The sequence below is a fragment of the Daldinia vernicosa genome (assembly GCF_022497035.1).
Source record: "Daldinia vernicosa strain CBS 139.73 unplaced genomic scaffold F5Y00scaffold_7, whole genome shotgun sequence".
In the NCBI taxonomy this organism is placed as follows: Eukaryota; Fungi; Ascomycota; class Sordariomycetes; order Xylariales; family Hypoxylaceae; genus Daldinia; species Daldinia vernicosa.
In genome coordinates, this window is record NW_025953923.1 from 240,504 (window position 1) to 260,553 (window position 20,050).

General features: G+C 48.0%; 8 protein-coding genes across 8 annotated transcripts; 4 read left to right on the plus strand and 4 right to left on the minus strand.

The window, feature by feature from the left end:
* Window positions 1-39: 39 nt before the first annotated feature.
* Window positions 40-917, minus strand: F5Y00DRAFT_191438 (calmodulin). The gene is made up of 3 exons (XM_048005172.1): window positions 821-917; window positions 564-757; window positions 40-460 (listed from the first exon to the last, which is right to left on the minus strand). Exons 1-3 carry the CDS (start codon window positions 821-823, stop codon window positions 79-81), a joined length of 579 nt encoding a protein of 192 aa, XP_047868154.1. The 5' UTR covers window positions 824-917; the 3' UTR covers window positions 40-78.
* Window positions 918-1,105: 188 nt separating this feature from the next.
* Window positions 1,106-3,371, minus strand: F5Y00DRAFT_227628 (uncharacterized protein). The gene is made up of 2 exons (XM_048006504.1): window positions 2,665-3,371; window positions 1,106-2,548 (listed from the first exon to the last, which is right to left on the minus strand). Exons 1-2 carry the CDS (start codon window positions 2,764-2,766, stop codon window positions 1,217-1,219), a joined length of 1,434 nt encoding a protein of 477 aa, XP_047868155.1. The 5' UTR covers window positions 2,767-3,371; the 3' UTR covers window positions 1,106-1,216.
* A 388-nt stretch (window positions 3,372-3,759) lies between these two features.
* On the plus strand, window positions 3,760-6,202 carry F5Y00DRAFT_191473 (stretch-activated Ca2+-permeable channel component-domain-containing protein). Its single transcript, XM_048005173.1, has 2 exons — window positions 3,760-5,330; window positions 5,382-6,202. Exons 1-2 carry the CDS (start codon window positions 4,073-4,075, stop codon window positions 6,074-6,076), a joined length of 1,953 nt encoding a protein of 650 aa, XP_047868156.1. The 5' UTR covers window positions 3,760-4,072; the 3' UTR covers window positions 6,077-6,202.
* A 162-nt stretch (window positions 6,203-6,364) lies between these two features.
* F5Y00DRAFT_191480 (uncharacterized protein) lies at window positions 6,365-7,307 on the minus strand. Its single transcript, XM_048005174.1, has 2 exons — window positions 6,865-7,307; window positions 6,365-6,782 (listed from the first exon to the last, which is right to left on the minus strand). The coding sequence occupies exons 1-2, from the start codon at window positions 7,018-7,020 to the stop codon at window positions 6,603-6,605; spliced, it is 336 nt and encodes a 111-aa protein (XP_047868157.1). The 5' UTR covers window positions 7,021-7,307; the 3' UTR covers window positions 6,365-6,602.
* Window positions 7,308-7,424: 117 nt separating this feature from the next.
* On the plus strand, window positions 7,425-8,437 carry F5Y00DRAFT_227633 (uncharacterized protein). The gene is made up of 3 exons (XM_048006505.1): window positions 7,425-7,750; window positions 7,813-7,948; window positions 8,062-8,437. Exons 1-3 carry the CDS (start codon window positions 7,748-7,750, stop codon window positions 8,127-8,129), a joined length of 207 nt encoding a protein of 68 aa, XP_047868158.1. The 5' UTR covers window positions 7,425-7,747; the 3' UTR covers window positions 8,130-8,437.
* F5Y00DRAFT_227635 (uncharacterized protein) lies at window positions 8,408-10,037 on the minus strand. Its single transcript, XM_048006506.1, has 4 exons — window positions 9,840-10,037; window positions 9,483-9,787; window positions 8,980-9,431; window positions 8,408-8,924 (listed from the first exon to the last, which is right to left on the minus strand). The coding sequence occupies exons 1-4, from the start codon at window positions 9,910-9,912 to the stop codon at window positions 8,906-8,908; spliced, it is 849 nt and encodes a 282-aa protein (XP_047868159.1). The 5' UTR covers window positions 9,913-10,037; the 3' UTR covers window positions 8,408-8,905.
* Window positions 10,038-10,877: 840 nt separating this feature from the next.
* On the plus strand, window positions 10,878-14,374 carry F5Y00DRAFT_191531 (exocyst complex component Sec10-like protein). The gene is made up of 2 exons (XM_048005175.1): window positions 10,878-11,212; window positions 11,270-14,374. The coding sequence occupies exons 1-2, from the start codon at window positions 11,104-11,106 to the stop codon at window positions 13,888-13,890; spliced, it is 2,730 nt and encodes a 909-aa protein (XP_047868160.1). The 5' UTR covers window positions 10,878-11,103; the 3' UTR covers window positions 13,891-14,374.
* A 3,396-nt stretch (window positions 14,375-17,770) lies between these two features.
* Window positions 17,771-18,424, plus strand: F5Y00DRAFT_258643 (uncharacterized protein; the record flags this gene model as incomplete). The annotated part of the gene is made up of 2 exons (XM_048010741.1): window positions 17,771-17,918; window positions 17,979-18,424. 2 exons carry the CDS (start codon window positions 17,771-17,773, stop codon window positions 18,422-18,424), a joined length of 594 nt encoding a protein of 197 aa, XP_047868161.1.
* Between the last annotated feature and the right edge of the window lie 1,626 nt (window positions 18,425-20,050).

Consider the following 20,050-nt stretch of genomic DNA (forward strand, 5'->3'; position numbering starts at 1 on the left):
ATAGGTAGGACCTCACTTTTCTATCCTGCGAAACACGCAGCATGCCCCTCCCACATACATATCCCGCCATCTTTTTTTTCACTTCCACGCCCCCGCCCTTCTCATAACCTCCTCGAACTCGGCCCTGCCCACGCCCTTGGCGACCCCCGCGCCCCCGTTCGCCTCCAGAATCATGTCCTTAAGCAGCTGGTCGTCGACGTCCTGCTTGAGCGTCATGGCGACGCGGCGGAGATGCGATAGCGTCAACACCTCCTCGTCCCCACCACCCGCACCCGTACTCCCCGTAAACAACCGGAACGCCTCGTCGACTTCTTCCGCCGCGGGCCCGGCCGAGCGCGCGTGCAGCTTCAGCGCGCACAGCGCTACGAACGGCTCGTACGACGCGTATCCTTCGTCGTCTGGGTCGAGGATCTCGAGGAATTCGGCGAGCTCGGGTTTGCTGGGGGGTAGGCCTAGGGCGCTGGGGGGTGCTGTTAGTCGAGATCTCGTATGGCGGTGATTGATATGGTTTGGTAGGGTGGGTGGGGGCTGGAAAGGGAAAGGGAAAGGGAAAGGGAGCCTACACCATAGCCCGCCTTACGTCCTTAATCGGTATGACGCCCTCCTTCTCGCCCTCGGCCGGCTCAGCAAATAGCGCGAACGCCTCCTTGATCTCGCGCTCCTCGCGCGCCGATATATTGTGCTCTTTAGCTAGTTTGGACTGTTTCTCTTTCGGCGCGGCGGCGGCGGTGGTGGTTGCGGCTTTGCGTTTTGGCGGCTACGTCATTCGTTAGCTTGAAGGTTTGCGCTTACGGGTTGTGTTTAATATGATATGACTGACCATGGTATGGTATGAAGAAGGATAGCGGCGCAATGGTATGATAGGTAGCTACCCAAGGTAGAGATGTTTAATTAGGTAATCTTGAATTGACTTAGAGGTGTTGAAGCTTAAGTTAGGTATATGCAGAGCTGCAACCAGTAAGTGAGGCTTCAGCCCGGCCCACATTTAGCCGTTCCGGTTATGTAGGTGCGGCCCGTTTGGAGTTTATTATTGCATAGATTGGAACTCATAAACTAAGAAACTCTCCTTTTTATTTGTATTAACTTTCTTTCTATTACTGCATAGGCTATGCGACATCACATCATAAGAACATAAAGTGCTGGGCGTTCCTCTTCAAATAGTACATGCCTTAATTTACAAGTCAGGGCTTGCTACTTAGGAAAGATCTAGCTTAACCTATGTACCTACATCCGGCGGCTTAAACCTCGCAACTAGGCCGTCAAGCTTGCTACTCCATTCTATTGGCAAAGCCTTATATATGCCCCTAACCTGCAACTCGCCAGCTCGGCCGATCATCCATATGTGCTCGAAGCCTATCCACAGGGCCATAAAATGTGCTAATATCACCATAGCTCTCGGCCTCCTTTCCTCTACGAATTTGGTGAACTCAGCTGGCACGTAGATAGCAAAGCCACCGAACCTCCTTACAACAGCATAATCTCGTTCACCATCGGCAAGTGCTCTGTGTATCGTGCACGTGTACGACAGAGCACTTTCGTATACCCGTCTCGCATTTTCATCATCTAGCTCGTGGTCCTCTTGCGCCGCATTCGATCCGGGTCCGGCGGGATGTTCTAGGAGCCAATCGAGCGAGCTATGATCAGAAGTAATCAACTCCTTACTATTACTTAAATCTGGTGGCCCTTTCTCAAACGCCGCAATCCTCTGGGCGTTCTCCGGATCGGCCAACTTTCCAGCCATTTTTAATATCTCGCCTGCCCCACGTCCCATATGCAACCACTGGACCGGGGGCTCCCAAGGATCTACGGCCATTGTTTGAACTAGGCCTATCGAATGTGCCAGCATCCGAATACTAGTGAAACAGATGAAGAGGGCATTTTGAGACATCCTCGGCAATAAATCATCGATATCGCGCCGCTGTTCTCTACTACACATGACATGGTAGGCCTGTTGCAATTTCATAAGTTCGATTCGCTCCTGTTTGTCCGTGCTTTCCTTCCAAAGATATAGAGCCGAGTTAGCAAATATCACATAAAGTAAAGCGGATCGATTTTGCTGAATTGCCATGCGGGTGGCTAGCTCGGGGATTTCGTGTTGCCACATGTATGTGATCTCCTGGTTTTGTGGTATCGAAAACGGCTGCGACATGTTCGCATAATAATTGTATAGCAAGCGTAATTCCCAGAACCGTCGCCATGGTCCCTCGGGTAGGTTGACTTCGACATCTGAGCCATCATCTGCAGGGGTAACATAAGACGAAGACGGCGAGGAGTAAAATCCTGGGCCATTTGGTGAATACACCACCGGCTTGATATCGTTGCTGAAAAGACCAGGCGCATTACTCACTGGCGACTGACGTGAAGCGTCGTCGTAAGTAGGTACTAACCTGCTGCTGGAAGCTGTAGAGTGACCGGTTGGCCTACTATCGTGCCGGGTAGCCGACTTTGATCTGCCGGCGGCTGCTGAAGACGCCTGGCTCGTAGTCAAATACACGCACTCAACCGCATGTCTTGAGCAAGAGCCACAGCTTGGTCGAGTTTCATCACACTACAACGGGATGTTAGGAATACATTCTACGAGATGTACTTGCAGCCAAGACAACCCCTAAGTTAGAAGCGGGTAATGGCTTGGCAGGCGAAGTGCGCTGTAGCCCCTTAACTAACCTTGACTCGTCTCTGCTTACATCGCGTACATCCGGTACGAGACTTTTTATGATAGAGCCGCGGACCGCGTGGCTTGTGCTCTTGCGTGCTACTGTCGTTCATACCGACAAGGCTGGAGTATAAGACTGCGATGACTTGCGGTATGTACTACGTCAGCACTAATAATATCCTTCAACTCGATCTTGCGTCCTCGCTAGTTCATCGTAGTTATGATACCAGCTTGAATTAATTCATTGCCGACTCCAGGCCATTCAACTGACGATGCCGACCAGAGATGGGGAAACGTCCATCAGCGTGAATCCGTTTGGATCGAACGGGCCGATCCAAATGCGGCGCGGCACAGCGCGATAAGCCCGTTTGCCACAATCCATCTTCTTATAGGTCTGTGGCTACCGTCGTATTTACCATGTATGTATGTAAGGTGTAGGTGGGCCAATGCTAACTTCATTCGTCCTTGGGAAAAACTATCGTGAGCAGAAGAGAGAGATCAAGTGTATGGGGGTTCGAGTAGGCCTTTTATAAGTCTATCAACCTCATAAGACCCTCATAAAAGTAAGGCTGTCACACCGAAGCTAAATCGCCGAACCAAACTACTGGGTCTGTTGCTCCCAATGAATAATAACGATATGTTCGCCGATCTCAAAGTGTATGGGGATGCAGGCTTGTGTAGCGTTGGAAGCTGGGAACGATAGCGAAAGCGATACCCGATATCACTGTCCCTGCATGATAAGTGACATCCATTTGTACATGTACATCCGTATGTAGGTTAGTACCTACGTATTTGGTGGCTGATTGATAGGTACATATGTAGTTTTAAGAACATTTGAGCTTACCTACCATTGGCTTATTGGCTTATTGTTACTTTGATAAGATTTGCTGATAAATTTGGCTCTTGCACGACGTACATAGTAGTATAAACGGGTATTACCGTATGTGTTACGGGAAAGTTAGTGGTTAAAGAGGGTTGGAGGTGTGGCTTGGGTTGTTTCAAGGTTGTATTGTAGTGTACATGTATGGTTGAGACCCGCAGTTGCGGGTATTCAGCTGTCAGGGGATTTCAGGGCAGGCACCTATCAATAACCCAGCTTTGCTTGTGAAACTCTATTCCTCGATGACTTTACGACTTTACGACTTCGCATTGCCCACTCCTTTTCGATAAGCTAATGCCACCAATTGTATCTACAATTGTCCTTATTTTCTAGAAAACGGTCTTCGATATTACGCGACCATCCTACTGCTGTAGAATATAACCGATAGTAACAAACAAATCCCATTTTCGTACCGCCGCGGTGCCTAGCGTAATCCTTTCCAGCTGTCAGATTCCAATAAGTTTCAATCCGACTTATCTGCTGCTACTGGGACACAACCCTATATTCTGTGAGATGCCCGAAAGGGCTATGCTTCTAGGATGCAGCTTAGTCCATTGCAATCGCGGCTGGCAGCATCTCTGATAGCCACCTGCCTTTTGCTTGTTATCTATGTCATTCTACTCTCTCCGCAGTTCGCCTTCGCTGTCGAGTTCGATCCTATAGTCGCCGACCATGACGTACACGAATTGTCATACGAAGAGCTCGATGTTGTGGATATATCAGACGCCTTAGACCTCAGAGGTCCAGCGTACGAGCCAGATTTTGCGCTATTCGACCGAAGCATCATAGGAAGGGTACCAGATGGTGCGACTATCTTGGCCAACAATGAACTGAAAAAGTCCAATCTCGCTCCTGGTGCTACGATGGCGTATGTCTTCCAAGCTTCGTCAGTCACTAGTAGGGCAGAGCGGGACCCAAATGAGCCCCTAGAGCTTCGAAGAAGTTTAAATGAATCACAAGCACCGGCTGTGGATGGGGATGGGGATGAAGATCAGAATGAGGATGACGGCACTACTATTAAGCCAGAACTTACACGTCGGAATGAAACAAGTAAAACATTGTGGATATCCGCCAATACTTGCCTGCAACCCGGGCGCCGTTCATCAGACAAAACAGCTCCGAATCCTCCACAACTCACTCTTTACGTTTCGACATCGTCTGATAATACTTCTCCGGGACCGCAGCAGAGCGACAATACGCAGAAAGCCATCGTCTTCACGGAGGGGGCTGTTATGTTCAACACATCTATAGACAAGGATGTCTACTTGAGCATTTCTGCCCCAGATGTCTCGACCGAGAAATTTGACACTTCACAAGAATATAATTTCGAGCTCGTCGCTTCTACCGATCAGTATTACTATTCGTTTCACGGCAATCATACCGATCCTGATCTTGTATGGGTTGATAGCGACGCATCGGCTGCTCTACTACAAACCGGGTATCTAAACAATGTATCGAGTCAAGTCATCACGACGCCGCCGTATGTCATGTTCGCTCATAACGATAATAATGTGGACATCAATGGGCTACGCAACTCTTACTGTGGTTTAAGTTCCTATGCTCAGATTAGGAATCTTGCAGATGGAAGTAGCGGAGCGATGACGATAGGGTTAAAGAATGGAGGAGAGGACAACTTGACCCGGCAGGAGTTCTACGTTAGTGGTCTTAACGCTAGCTCCAACTATACGGCTATCCTTGCTCGTCCGCCGGGGAAGAGTCTCCAAACGCGCCAGGAAGAATCTTCGACCATAGGTGGTGGCATCGTATTCCAACCGGCTGTTTTTTCAACCAAACCTAGTAAGCATAGCATAAGTTCTTAGGAGTGATGAGACGCTAACAAGAACGTAGATGGCGCATGTACGTTTATCTTCAACCTTACATTTTGCGAACAGACCCAATATGCTGTTCCCGGGAACTTGAACACGTTTCCTAACGCTACGGCTCTTGGAAACTTTTACGATGACTACGTACGGTCTATGTGGGACAATTTCGATAAAGTTCTACAGCAGACTCCTTGCGAGGCTGCTTCAACTGCCCGATACTCGTTAGCCAGGGGCTGTGAGGATTGCAAGACTGCATACAAGAGATGGCTCTGTTCGGTGGCAATTCCTCGTTGTGAGGACTTCTCAACGCCCGATCGACCCTACCTTCAAATGCGCAACATCGGATCTCCTTTTCCAAATGGAACGACGGTGGATGAGGATATATTGAAGAAACACGCGGGTAATAGGGCTTTCAATTCCTCTCGTAATCCTAAGATCGACGAAGTTGTTCAGCCAGGCCCGTACAAGGAGTTGTTGCCCTGTGAAAATTTGTGTTATGAGCTGATCCAGAGCTGCCCGGCTTCGATGGGATTTAGTTGTCCTCGGCCGCAAAGTAAGTTTAGCTTCGAAACTAGCTATGGACGAAAAGCGTGGGACGATAGTTTGTCGTGTAATTACCCCGGGTCTGCGCATTTCATAGGCGGCGCAGGCATGCTTTCCCCTTCTTGGGCTGGTCTTGTCGGCGTAATTGGCATACTTTTAACAACAATACTTGTATGAGAGTCGGGGCTTAGAGCTTAGGGTTGGGCGCCTAGGTTCGGATTGGCTCGCGATATTGAAGGTCATGTTTCATGGAGAGCAGGCGAAAGGCATTGCATGAATGGCATTGTATGGGCGTTTTTGGTTGATACTATCTCATATTTCATTTCCAACAAGGATATTTGACACTTCCACATTACCGTCAAATATACAGGTCGTGTTCGCAACTGCGCGAATCATCAAACTACCTTTACAGCGTTAGGTGTTTGCGTCATGACGTGCTGGATGTTCTATTTACCTACTGTAAAGGCTTCCAAACAAGTCTATGCCGTGGCTCATATCCAGCTAAGAATAACGGACTTAATAATTTGTTGTTTCAATTCCACGTTAACGTCGTCACTACCGCGGATACATCCTCGTCGGCGAATCTAAGGCGATGATATCTGTCCTACGTTAATGACCTAGCGCATCTTTACTTCTTCCGCGCCTTCTCGAGCTGCTCTATCCTGGCTTCGAGATCGGAAATAGTCGCTGCGGTTTGCTCGTGTTAGCTCTGCGGGGTGACGGGTAGGGGTAAGGGTAAGGGTAAGGCGCGCGTGCCTCGTATCTTAGCCCGGGTCTCGTCCTGCTCTAGGCGCACCCAGCCGTAGTACGCTAGTTGGTACGTGAAGACGGCGACGAGGAGTACTTTCGCGATAGGCCGCCCGAAGGTCTTCCAGAATTGCGCCTGGGAGAAGTGAGCTTCTTCTCCTCTCTTAAGGTGCGGATTATATATCTATCGTACGCCCCCCCTTGGGGATGTTACTGACATTTGGGGACGGGGCTTCTTGTCCACCGGGCGCGGGCGAGGACGAGGAGAAGCGTGCCCGTGGGCGCTGGAGTTGCTGGAGGGGGGTGGGATGGCGCGATGCGCGCGCTGTGAGGGTGCGGGAGGGAGCGAGGTGTCTTGCTGTTCGGGAGAGCATCGTGGATCGAGCTCGTTTGAAGCTTATGTTAAGGTCCGTTTCGAAGGGTCGGAAGCTCTATGGAAACTTCTTTCAAAGTGCATACCTCTTACATAGGTAGTTACCCCACCAGCAGTGGCTTGGGCGGAACCTTAGTGTATTCCTATATAAAGCCCCCCTGACGAGGCTGCTGGTGCTGATCCACCGGGGAAAATATAGTTCTAGCCCGTTGGGGCAAGTACCTAACAGTAGCGCTCGTATCGAAACGGGTAGGTCCCTTAATTTTTTATCGGACGAGCAAAGCGAGCTGGGTTAGTACAATACATTTAGGTATTCCGCTATCGATAAAGGGAGGATACCTAGAAAGCAGGGGAGGTAGCTTGCAGACACCATGTCCATACGGGAAAGTGAATACATCTCCAACTCTTGAGTTTGAACAATCTGTTCTCAGATCCCACTGGAAAACCCGTCGCCTTGTCATTTCTAAATATTTAAACTCGCGCGTTAGGTTGGGGGATCTGTCTGGTCTCTCGCCTTCGAGTTCATTTATATTAATAGTAGCATACCTTTCATATACATTTCAATTGACCGTACTTACACTATTCCCCCTCGGTTCCCTTCGAACTTTCGAGACCGCGCTATACATACATACCACATACACGCATACATACATACCTAGCATACTCTATTTCGACTTTCTACCCCCTTTACAACCAACTCTCCTTTCTATATCAGGTACACATACAAAATGGCACGTCTCTAGTAATACTGCGCGCACCGGCGAATATACTGCTTGCTAATTGCGACTCCCAGGCCCAAACCCTCGAGCAGCGAAGGCGGAACGCCAAGTTCACCAAGGAGCAGGATGCCCGTCGCGGCAAGTCGGAGACTGATATCAAGAAGCACACCAAGGGCGTGCAAAAGTCGCCTATTTCTCCCTTTTGGCTCGGTACGCTACTTTATTTGTCTCTTATCCCCCCTTCCCTCCCCCCCAATACGTTGATCGCGTCAAGTCCTTTTTACAAGAAAGCTAATAAGCTATGTCTGTTTGTTCGCGTGCAGGTATCCTCGGCTTCATCGTCTTCGGCGGCCTCATATTCGAGCTCATCTCGCGCATCTTCTTCCGATGAATAACGATATTGTTGAAAGGTGCAAATAACATACATACATGCTGTCATTATCAAAGTAAAGTTCGAGTGACAAAAAGTACTCTTGTGGGGATGGTCCGTGTAGTCATGGTATAACATAGAGAGACGTGGTTGGAAGTTAAGAAGCATGGGATGCTTACAATGTCTTCAGAGCGTATACGTGTATAGTTGTTTAGGAGATCGATATGATACCTGAGCTTTTTGCTCTACAAGAACGGAATCGCGTTTTAAGGGAGGCCATATTTATCTTAGATGCGTTGCTAGATTTATATACAATTCTTGAAATTCTACGGTAGAGGGACTGATTAACCCCTGAGCGTGAAGCCTACGCTATGATTCAATAACGATCACGTGTAATGAAGTCCTGTTTAATACACATGCTGAGATGTGTTCAAATGCATAGAACTAGCATTGCCAATACCTTGGTTAATTGACAATTGACATCAAGAGAGCAGCTAGACAGGCCTAGCGCTCGTAAGCAGCGCAAATCTCATGGTATAAACCTCGACCTATCAAAACGCCATTTCGTATGAATACATAACTACAAGGAGATCATGCTCCGAGACCCCTTTTCTGTCCCTGGCCTTCATTTTTCATCCTCATTCCCATATCATATTGTCGCTCTAGGTCGTGTTGGACTCGGTCGATATACGCCTTTGACGTGGAGGGCGCGTTATGACTCCCTGCGTCCGTCGTACCGTTGGATTTCTTGGCACCGAGAAGGCGGAGGAATTTCTCCTTCCTCTTGTCATCACCATCTAGTGCTTGGGCGTTCCACTGCTCGCCGCCGTTAGTATTTCCTCCAGCTTCAACTGTGGCGGACGACACGTACTCCTCGGCCTGTTCCTTCTCCTTTCTCTTCTTTTTCTTGTCCTTCTTTTCCTTTCGCGCCTCAACTTCTGCTTGAGCACTGACCTCCTCGGTGGCCTTCTCTAACTTTCTCTTCTTCTTCTTCTTTTCCTCCTTGGATAACTCCACACCACCCGCAACATCGGCATCGGATGAGTCGCTAGAGTCACGCTCGTCGTCTTCTTCAGCCTTACGCTTACGCTTCTCAGCCTTCTTCTCGTCCTTCTTCTTCTTGTGCTTCTTTTCCTTCTTGGGGGGTGCATCATCTTCGCTATCTTCACTGTCGTCACTGTCGTCACTGTCTTCACTATCTACTTCCTCCTTTTTAGCACGCTTAGACTTGGTGTCATCTAGAGGAATATAGTTCTCATCCTCGGAGTCGGCTGCCATCTTCTCAACCTCACGAGACAACTTGTTCTTCTCGGCATCCTCTTTCTAATCATACAATCAGTAAATAATAATCGTACGGTTAATCGAACATCTTACCTCGCGCAGCTCGTCTAGGAGGTCGGCACGAGCCTTGGCTTTCTGCGCCTCAGCCATCAGCTTGATGGCCTGCGCCTCCAGCTTCTGAGCGCGTAGGCGTAGGCGCTTGCGTCGCTTCTCTTGCTTGTGCGGTCGGTTGGCCAGTTTCTTCAACTTGTCGGCTGCTTTGCGTTCAGGATTCCATTTAGCAGCACGGCCAACGTTTGCCTTTCGCGCTTGCTTAGCTTCGGATTTGGCATGGCGCTTTTCTTTGCGGGCTTCGGATCTTGCGATTCGTTGCTCTTGTTGTCTCTTAAGCTTAGCCTCTGAAGTATGTTAGCAATCTACGTCCTGGGCGGCTATGGCAATGTCGTTTACCTTTAGCTTCGGCTTCGCGACGAAGCTTCTCCGGGTCAAGCTTCTTCCAGGGAGCCGGATCACTAGCTTCCATTTTGAAGATTTAAAATACAGTAACGTGAATCCTGAATTAAGATGGTATTGTGTGATGATACAGTAAGTCTCTAAATGAAACGTCGGAAATTCTGCTCAACCTGTTATGTATTAGAGGTGTGAACCATAAAAAATATCTGTTTAGCTGCAATTGACTTTGGGCCCAGAAAAAAAAGTTATCGAATTTGGAGGAATTCTGCCGCGGGGAGTACCTTGCCGACAAAGGGCGGTGTGAAAAGTACCTGGCCAAAAGTCTTGCACATGTCGAAATCTTGGCATCGATTTTCGTACATCTTTTAACTTATTAATACTGTATCAGCCACACGCTAAGCTGAAGGTCGGATAGTGGCCTGCCCACTGAATTCAGGTGGCTTACCACTATATTTATAGCGACATTAGCCACTATAGCTTGAATAAGACCGTGCAGTCTCTTTTTACTCGCACGTGGCTTTGCCAAGCTCAGATGTGCAAGACTTTTGGCCCAACCTTCGTACATGCCTTATTTAGGTAGTGAGTACGGATGTCCCTTTCAAAAGTTCGTTCCATAGGGAGACCCTTGTCACTCCTGACAAGCTTTGGCCATGCTTGGCGACGGCTGTTCACCTATTCGGCAAAGGTATCTTATTTTACTTTAATGTTTCAATATAATGTTTTTCTTTTAAATAAATCGTAAAATTTTAAAAGAAAAAAGGGAGTTTTAAATAGAAAAGGCATGAGTTCAAATAGAACTTTTTTAAGCTATGGCAATGTTGTCTTTAGTTGTAAGAAATAGTATTAAAATTGGTGATGATAATGTATACATCTTCGAATGTGCTACCAGGTGGTGGCCAAGCATTTGGCAGCTGCTGGCAATCTTGACAGGGGTTCCCTATGGAAAAAACTTTTGAAAGGGACATCCGTACCTTCAGTGGGTTATGAGGTACCTAGTGTTTAGTTTAACTAAGGAAGGTGGGTTCATCTTATACATGTACATATGTAATAGTTGTGACCGCCAGGTTGAAGGGGCACTTTTTGGGATTTCGTACATTACATATACTTCATCCATATACTTCATCACAATCTCCATGGCAGTCAAACTGCTCTTTTCCCCAATACTACCCTTATATTTCTTAATTTCGCAATAGGGTTACCTCATGTAGCTGTGTGCAACCTTACCAATTCCCCGTAGATCTACTACAATAACTTAGCTACAATGTCTACATTCAAACGAGCGTCGCAATATGGCGCGACGCCCAAGGCGAGTATCCTGAGTACATTGCGAGCGACATCGATGTTAGATACGAAAACAGCTCTGCCAGCCGGTAAGCACGAAGCCTATCCTCCCCGTTAGCCGTGTAGGTATTGATCCTGGATGATAGAAATCATTGTCTCTATACTCGATTACTTGCCGATACCAGACCTTCTTCGCTTTGCAAGGACGTCAAGCCGAATGCGTGAGATGGTATACGATGACACGAGATGGGTAGCAAGACTTAAGAGCATGGGATGCTGGAACGAGTTGGAGGCCAGGAAGAGGTTCGAGGAAGCTATGAAGAGGAAACGGGATGCTGCAGGGCGGCCAAATGCTAACGGCGGTCCAAATTCGATAGCGGGCAGGCAAGCTAGCATGACTATATTTGATGCCGCTTTAGAAGAGGAACGCCGGAAAGCTCAAGAAGACAAAGCTTTGCAGCTCCAGGAGTCGAGGCTCGATGGGTTTGAGACGCTGAGTTTAAACCAGTCACAGTCTAAATCGCCCTACGAAGATCCGGATGCACTACTTGATATACTCAAGAATGTCAGGAGTATACGGGGTCACGCAAGGGAAGAGTATGGCAAAATTTACGGGGCTCTAGCACCCTTTTATTTTGATCTGGCACGAGCGAGGAACCATACCGAACCAATCGTGTTTAAGGTGTTTCGGGATCCAGAAAGGCAAGCGCAGATGCTATCTAATTTACAAATATTTAGCAAAAGCGACTGGACCGAGGGTTATATGCAGCGGGAGGCTAAACTCATCAACATGACAACTCTCTTCGAAAGCGCGGTCTTAAGAGAGTTCGAGCAGGGATACGAGTTCTGGGATGTTGATGGCAGGATGAAGAGATACGCGCATGTGTTGCATAATCTAAACGAGGGCAATGCGGCCATGGACCTCTTCATTCACAAGCACCCAATTCTCAGCGACCGCGGAATTATAGGCAATCCGATGGATTGTATCAACCAAGCTCCCCAGGACAGCATTACTCTCGAGCCTTCCCGTGCCTTCTTCAATTCGCTCGTTAAAAAGGTAAACGAGCAGGGCGACGTGATTGGCCGCATCTTCCCTCAGCCGGCAACTGTCTTTTGGGTCTTCGTGGACAAAGTTCGAGAAGAAATCATCATGGAGTATGTCACTCCTTTATTAGACGAATGTCACGATCGATACATGCCGTCCTACTTAAAGGCGGTGTCTGGCTTGTTTGAGCAGTGCATGGAATTTGTTCGGTTACTCGTTCCACCAAAGGATTCTTCCGAAAAGAGCTTAGAAGACCATGCAAAAGAGATAGCCTTGAGAGTGTTTGAGCCACACCTAGATCTATACTTGCAAGAGGAGCTGGATAGTTTGACGAAGTATGCCGAACGCGAAGTTAAAAACTGGGAGCAGAAGCTCTCGGAGCAAGAGGCTACCGTCGAGTCATTTTATATGGGCAATTTCAATCGACAAGCCGACAAAAACGACTTTCTAAGCTCCTTCAAAAAGGTAGTGATGATGCCAGTTACAGTCCTGCCTTTTGGGACTACCAAGGCAACTACAACATCAGCTACTAACAGCAACACACTTCGGCCATCAGTGACCGGCACACCTGCATCATCCCGTCCGGAAACGCCTGGGCTTGGTGATACCTTAGAACGAACCGCGAGTCCTCTGCCCCCTGAAGCACCCACTGATGAACTTAAGGCGAAAGCTGCGCTCATGGCGAACCGGCTTGAAGGGATCAAAAGTCTTTTCAGTATCGAAGTCGCTCTTGATTTAGTGCATGCCGCGAAAGAAAGCCTTGGAAGAGCAGCGAAGTTTGTAACGCTAGGCGGTCAGGCGGGTGAAGAAGCTCGAGAGCAATGCGAAGCGATGTTCGTTGTCCTGGTCAAGATCCTTGGTCAGACACACGTTAAAAATGGGTTCGCAAAAGCCGTAGAGCATCTTTCCCGGTATAATCCTCGAGAAATAAGCGACCATAGCCAGACTGGAGTGGCGCCACTCGTTATGTTTATCGAGTTGGTCAATGTTGGCGATATCATTTCACAAATGGTCGATTTATTTTATGAGCAGCAACTTGCTGCGCCGAAAATTGCCGACCGAAATGATTTCCTCGATCCTGCGGGCCTAGCTAAAAAGAAATTTGAGCAGATGTTGGACGAGAATGTTGCGGCAGGTCTTAATAAAGGTATCGACGTGTTGATGGACGAAGTCGAATATCTCTGCGCTACAACGCAGCTACCTACCGACTTTAACCCGTCGCCCACCACGCAAGAGGTTGGGGTCTCTAAGGATCCCGATATAGGTCCAACCACAACTGCAAAGCGCGTTACCGAACTGGTAGCTTCTCACACCAGGATGCTGGTAGGGAGCACGGAGAAGACCATGCTGGACGTATTCAACGGCGAAGTCGGACTGCGTTTATTCACGGCCGTGTGCAAGCATATCAAACGACAGCGTATCAGCACCGAAGGTGCAATCAAACTCATCGCGGATATGAACATGTATTTCGAATATATACGGACGCTCAAGAACCCAGATCTACTAGCATACTTCAAAGCTCTACGAGAACTAAGCCAGATATACCTTATCGACCCTAAACATGCCAAAGAAATGGCCATCATCATAGCTGACGGCGACCGATTCGGAGGCATATTTCGCGCCGAAGAAGTATACGAGTTTGCCGAAAGGAGAGCCGACTGGTATCAGGTCAAGAAGGATGTAGAGAGAGCGATGTACGGACTCGAGTGTCAGGTCATGTAGGAGTGACATGCTTCGTCGCCTGAAGCCTAAAGACCCACTACCTTACATTTTATTTGCACTGGTCAAGCCAATAGCTCCAGCTACAAGACCAGTCGTTCCCGTGAGAAGGTCCATTCCGAAGAAACGGATACATTTACACCCATGACTTGGTGGCTTGCTCGCTGATTGAAAGCACTTGAAACAGTCAAACCCCGGTCTAATCTGATATTGAGGTTTAAAGTTCCAACAGGCTCAAGGAATTAATATTCCGGCGGCTAGAAGCGAACCGTATCGTCGGGATGATACATGCATCTTCGATGCTGCATACTATACTACCATTGGGCTAGGTGGCAGATCTGCCACCGACATTTCGGGTACTACAAGTGAGATGCCGGGCAATCGGACACCATCTTCTATACTGTCTTGGGTTAATTATATTTCGAATCTCACCCCATGATTGCGCTCAGCCCTACAATAACGAGTAGTTATGCAGCAGATATAAAAGAGCGGCATTCAACAAACAAAAAGCCTATATAGTTAGTATCGTCGGGGTTTGTATCGCAATAAAGCGGTGTGATGCCCAATAAGTTAGGCATAGGGAACTACTGCCGTTACTTCTCGTAACCTGGTTACACATTGCCAGTACCGCGACGACCAAAAGCTGACAAGCCCGCCATGAACGCAGCGGCCATGCGAAAAGAGCTCGGTATTAGAAGTATCACCTATTTTACTAGGCACAGGCGGCTATCAGCCCTAGGTGCGTTCATCCTAGGTGCTTCGCCGTCTGACTCATTAGTACGGGACGTCAAAGCAGACCATAGGCAGATGCCAAGGAGCTTGACCACATGCATATGGTGAATCGATTTGATGAATGATTGGTCTTCTAGCTAGCCTGGTATTGCTTACCTCGCTTGTTTATGTAATGTGTTGATTGGCCATTGGCCCCCTTATATTGCAGGACGGTTTGAGAAGTTCATATTCGATCTTGATGGATAGCATAGCAACACCCTGGAATTCTGGAAGGGACCAAACACCGCACATTACGAGCCGTACGTTGCTGACGAAAGCAATTTTAGCACTTCACCGCAAGTCAGGTATGGTACTATGACATATCTCCTCCACGGTGCAGAACTCCATCCCTTCGCAAATGGAGACGTTTTATTAAAGGTCTATTATTAGATAATCGACGATATCCCCCCCGTAATATACCTATACCCTACATGAGCTGCAGGTCCCCGCGAGGCACACGGTGCACACGGTGCCCCGATCAATGATGGGACAATTTAACAAAGCAAAACTACGGTTATGGCCGTATCGCAGGCGTAGGAGTAGGTATACATAGCCTCTTCTCCTTGCTCGGTGCCGCTTTCGGCGATATGCTTAGTCGCTCGCGACTAGTGACCAGGATATGATGTCCATGGTGTTAAAATTCCTAGAAGCTAAATGGGCAGAAAGCATGGCGTTCGTGTTGCCAGAGCAAGCGAGCCTAAAAAATCCAGTCATCTCGCAGAATGCAGTGTGACCACACATAACCATACATACGTACGTACGTACATACATACATACATACTATGTACACAGCCTAACGAGTCTCGTGGCCGTCAAGCTCACGGATTCAGATCCAAAGCGTCCTCCTTTCAGTAATTACGCATTCTAGAAACCCCTGTCCCGTAAGGATTTCCCCCCCACTCACCTTAAACTGCTGGGATGGGGGACTTTTGAACCTGAATGGGCCTACGGGCCTGAATGGGTCTACGGGTATGCAGTTAGGACGTGGCTTACCCTTGCACTATCTGGTACCTTTTTGTGAGACCCAAGACGATCTTCTTGTAGAGGCACGAATACGGCAGTTGATCTACCTTTTGGACAAGGTCCACGAGCTCTTTAAAGAGGATAAGAGATCAACAGTTTGGCTCGAAGGATTTCAGCCGCACGGAGGGTTAGTCCTTACATAGAAACATGGAAATCCAAACCTCTTCATACCCCCCACCGAACCGAACAGAACCGAACCGTGTCAAATACACTACGCCACTAACAGTCAGTCTCCGTCGCCAGTCGCAGCAGTCGGTGGAGTCCGAAACATGGCTTGAAAGTGAGATAAGCTTTGGATAGTTTATGTTGTCCGCCTTCTCATTCAAACTTCACTTACAACTAGCGTCACGAGACACTGAAGACTGACTTACTAAATAATAATATTATACATACTTCACATAGCATACATAACATAGCATAAAGCACAGGAGCAGTATAAGAAAATTAAGGCAGGATACCGGGTGTGTGGGTCGTGGGTCGTGGTGAGAAGGTAAATCATGGCGAACCCCCTATCCTATCCCATCTTAGGATTACCTATCACAGACTCCTTTGACAGATGAGGGTTCTTTTCGATCCGCCAGACTTCTTATGTGGTATATCTTGGTCTTACGCCGACTTCTTATTGGTTTAGACACTCCGAAGGAACATCGGCGTCGTCTTCGCAATACAGGGTTCCCCGTCCGTTTTTACTCCCCACAGACAAAAAGACCAGCGAGCAATATTTGCCAAAGTCGTTCGCCGGAATTCACCCCGTCCGGCCGGTAAATCTGGTAATTTACAGAGAGGGGTTTCCACGTAAGTAGGTCCCGACGAGGAATGACGGATCTACCTTTCATACTTTTACATATCTTACACTATTCTCCCCACCATCACCACCATAAATACATATACATATAACTACCTAATACATAGGTAGTTAGGTATACATAAAAACCGATAACCTTCACGAATGCCAAGAACCCCCCAACCCATGATTGGTCTGAGCGAGAATCGTATTTCGTTTTAGAAAGTCGAGATTAGCTAACTGTGGCTCTGCCCTGATGGCCATTCATATCCCGGACTTGAACGGCTCATTTCTGACTCTCGACTAGGATGACTACCTACCTAGTTACCCTAGAGTAGTTAGGATGACCAGGATAGACGGCTATGGCCTGTGCTCCCGATATTTCGGCTGTCAGGGTTTCCTAGTTCGAGATGCGGGCGATCCAATAGCTCCATAAGGCGATGGACGATGGATGATGCACAATGCCACTCCCCCCATTGAGAATAGCTTCTTACCATAGTAGCTTATTAGTGGCTTCATACCTGACGATGTCTTTCTTCCCTCAGGTACTACCTTGACGCAATGCTGGCGTACGTGTGCAGGAAAGTCTTGCCTGGCCAAAGCTATCAACCTGCGCGTCATAGTCGGGGGTTGCAGCAGTGGCTTGAGTCCAGGTTGCTCTATTGTTACCTCGCCGATAGTTGCATGCTACATGCTATCCGTCACCTTTGCTTGCACGCAACCAAGTAGCCACACCAAATAGCCCGCTCGAGTCTCGGGGCTCGAGTGGATGGCTACATAGTATAGACAGACACCATAAGCCTCAATGGCCATCCCGCAAGTCTGGCCCAGACCTCGCCAAAGGTCCCATGAAGGTTCCATCGTCATCCCATGTAGGCAAAAGCTCTGTGACATATAGTACCCTTGTCATCAGCCTTATAAGTGGTTTCAAGTTACATTCCGTCAACCGACCAGAATGGCCCCCAAACACTTCCATACGGGTCTGTCTATCCAGTAGTCACTCACCTTGCTTTTATATTCTCTGCCTATCTATATCCCGGGAGGTATATATGACAGGTACCGGCACACCTGGTCCTAAAAGGATTCAGTACCCATCTTCCTTCCCAGCCAAGCTTCTCTCATTAATATTCAAGGATTCCCGCTTGGCTCTAGTAATATCAACCTTTACTACTAGCCGAATATAAGCGACCATCACGAAAAGCAATACTGATTACGACACACAAGCAGTCCTGACTGTTCTCCAAGACTGAAGAGGCACAACTTGAAATTACCTAGTTTAGAACATAGGCGTAGGAGTGAGACAAGATGAATTCACGCTCGTCCAAGAAGCACGAATCGATTCCTAATAAGTCGCCCAAGCCTAGGTCTAGACCTTCGACAGACGACTGGACAGAAGTTACAGAGCCCGAGGAGAGGAGGCGCATTCAAAATCGACTGGCTCAGCGAAAGTTCCGTACGTAACTGAATACATATCTCCAGTTCCAAGACGGACTAAACTAACAGGTTGGAATAGGAGAGAAAGCCAGAGAGCAGAAAGAAAAGGCAGAACGGGAGTCGCGCGACTTGGAAAACGCAGCCAGCAGCTACCGTCTCCCTTCGTCGGACGAAATCGCAGTAGATGACGGCATAGACCTCTCAGGCCTGCCTTGGGGGAGCCTCAGTATGACACACGTTCTAGCGAGGGGCTACGAGACGGAGAGCAGACGTAGCGGAGGCAGCAGCAACAGGGACTGCGAAGGCGATAATAATAACAGCTATACCAACGACACGAGGCAAGACGACGCGGCGCAGTACTACGCGGTGTCGAGCCCGTACCAACAATACCAGACGGTCAGCTACGGGAGCAGGACAAATAGCAGCGAAAGCGACGATTTCGCATATCAAGATCTGCCGCCATATTACTACGACTTCGATCCAAATAGCGGGTATAGTCATCATCACCATCACCATCGAACTTAGGCACGGAGACGAGAAAGGGGGGGTGTGTGACACAAGGGCGGCTGAGAATAGGCTGCTAACCCCCATCTCTGTCTCGCTATCTGCTCTGCCTGTGGCAGTGGAGGTCTTAAACGAATTACGTATTACAGGTTCTGGGTTCTGTTGGTCGGAGTACGAATGGATGGTAATGACTCTTGGAGAAAAAAAAGTCTAACGAAGGAGAATCTGTTAGACAGCGTTGCCGCAATGATTTCTTCTGCTTTGCTTTGTTTTATTTTTGCTTTTTTCTTTTCTTCCGCCACGACTAACTACCTAAACCAACACATCGTGTACTACTATCATCTGCTAACCTACATACTTACCAGCCCTCCTGTTAAAATACCCCGTTTTGATGTTACGCTGTATTATATTATTGTTCTTGTTACTATTATCGTCGAGTTAGTCGTTGTCATGCTGTCAATACATAGATACCAGGTGTTCACTTACTTCAATGTTTGAATTATACAATTTTATTATTGACCCTGACCCAGTTAACTACCTATCTGATATGTTTAAACTACATAATTCGCCCGCGGGTACGACGATAAAAAGGAAGGAGATGGAATAAGGTGAGGTTTTACCTCTCAAGCGTAACGCTTCCTCTGGCCATCGAACGAGTTATTTACCTATAGTTACGTAGACTTGAAACTTACGGTATACGTACGACACGATAGATAGCCACGATCAAGCCAAGCCAAGCCAAGTCTATGCATATTAAGACATACCGTCGTGATAAACTACCTCGGTCTAGGCAAGTCTACTAACGTACCTAATATATGTACGTGCCGCTGCGGATGTCGCACTGCGGCACAGGAAAAAAAAAACCACGCGATGACCTGAAACCAACCCACTACCTGTGCTTCTACGGTACGGTACAGTACAGGACCTAACGCAAGAGGATTCTGTCGTGGGCCGGCCGGCCGGGATTATTGGGGAGTACCGGGAGAGACCGGATAGCCATGTGTATGTCTTACATAGCGCTATATATACCTATATATATATATATCTACAACTATGTACATAGTATAGTTAATCTATAACTAGAAGAAACAAATAAATAAAAGCAAAACCTCCGTTGCTTTAGGTAGATAGGTAAATAAGTAGGTAGGTAGGTACACAAGACAGGACCCCAGATCCGACCAGACACCAACAGAAGAAAAAAGCTTCTAGAACGAAATCCCACGTGCGCAACGGGGACGTCCCCCCCTTCAGCAGGGTACGCACAACGTGTCGCCCACGCGGGTCATAAATTAATCGGTTTCGACGGGGCGACGCTAGGCTGAGTCTGCCGGAGCTGAGAAGAAAAGACGGATGGTATCTCAGGGGTTGTTGGTTGGTTGGGTGGGTGTCGAAGGGCGGGCGTATGTATGGTCGTCGTGGTCGGTCAGCTCATGGCTTGGATGGGGAGATGTGGTTACGTATGTATATGCAGTTTATATTAGCTGCCTACCTTATAGTGGACATGAACTAGTTTAGTTACCTACTTGATATAGTAGGTAGGAATGTATAAGTGTAAGTGTAAGTGTAAGTGTGTGAGTGTGAGTGTGAGTGTCTAAGTGCACAGGAATTGCACACAATATAGCCTAGAGACTCGTGGCTTAAAACATA

Bases quoted from the DNA above. Each gene is read 5' to 3' on its own strand.
- F5Y00DRAFT_191473 (XM_048005173.1), top strand. From the start codon at position 4,073: ATGCAGCTTAGTCCATTGCAATCGCGGCTGGCAGCATCTCTGATAGCC. The intron at 5,331-5,381 runs GTAAGCATAGCA...ACAAGAACGTAG, and splicing joins TGTTTTTTCAACCAAACCTA to ATGGCGCATGTACGTTTATC.
- F5Y00DRAFT_191531 (XM_048005175.1), top strand. From the start codon at position 11,104: ATGTCTACATTCAAACGAGCGTCGCAATATGGCGCGACGCCCAAGGCG. The intron at 11,213-11,269 runs GTAAGCACGAAG...CCTGGATGATAG, and splicing joins GAAAACAGCTCTGCCAGCCG to AAATCATTGTCTCTATACTC.
- F5Y00DRAFT_227635 (XM_048006506.1), bottom strand. From the start codon at position 9,912: ATGGAAGCTAGTGATCCGGCTCCCTGGAAGAAGCTTGACCCGGAGAAG. The intron at 9,788-9,839 runs GTAAACGACATT...AACATACTTCAG, and splicing joins TCGCGAAGCCGAAGCTAAAG to AGGCTAAGCTTAAGAGACAA. The intron at 9,432-9,482 runs GTAAGATGTTCG...TTGTATGATTAG, and splicing joins TCCTAGACGAGCTGCGCGAG to AAAGAGGATGCCGAGAAGAA.
- F5Y00DRAFT_191480 (XM_048005174.1), bottom strand. From the start codon at position 7,020: ATGCTCTCCCGAACAGCAAGACACCTCGCTCCCTCCCGCACCCTCACA. The intron at 6,783-6,864 runs GTCAGTAACATC...CACTTCTCCCAG, and splicing joins AAGAAGCCCCGTCCCCAAAT to GCGCAATTCTGGAAGACCTT.
- F5Y00DRAFT_191438 (XM_048005172.1), bottom strand. The intron at 461-563 runs GTAGGCTCCCTT...AGCACCCCCCAG, and splicing joins GACGTAAGGCGGGCTATGGT to CGCCCTAGGCCTACCCCCCA.
- F5Y00DRAFT_227628 (XM_048006504.1), bottom strand. From the start codon at position 2,766: ATGAACGACAGTAGCACGCAAGAGCACAAGCCACGCGGTCCGCGGCTC. The intron at 2,549-2,664 runs GTTAGTTAAGGG...ATCCCGTTGTAG, and splicing joins GTAAGCAGAGACGAGTCAAG to TGTGATGAAACTCGACCAAG.
- F5Y00DRAFT_227633 (XM_048006505.1), top strand. The intron at 7,949-8,061 runs GTACGCTACTTT...GTTCGCGTGCAG, and splicing joins TATTTCTCCCTTTTGGCTCG to GTATCCTCGGCTTCATCGTC.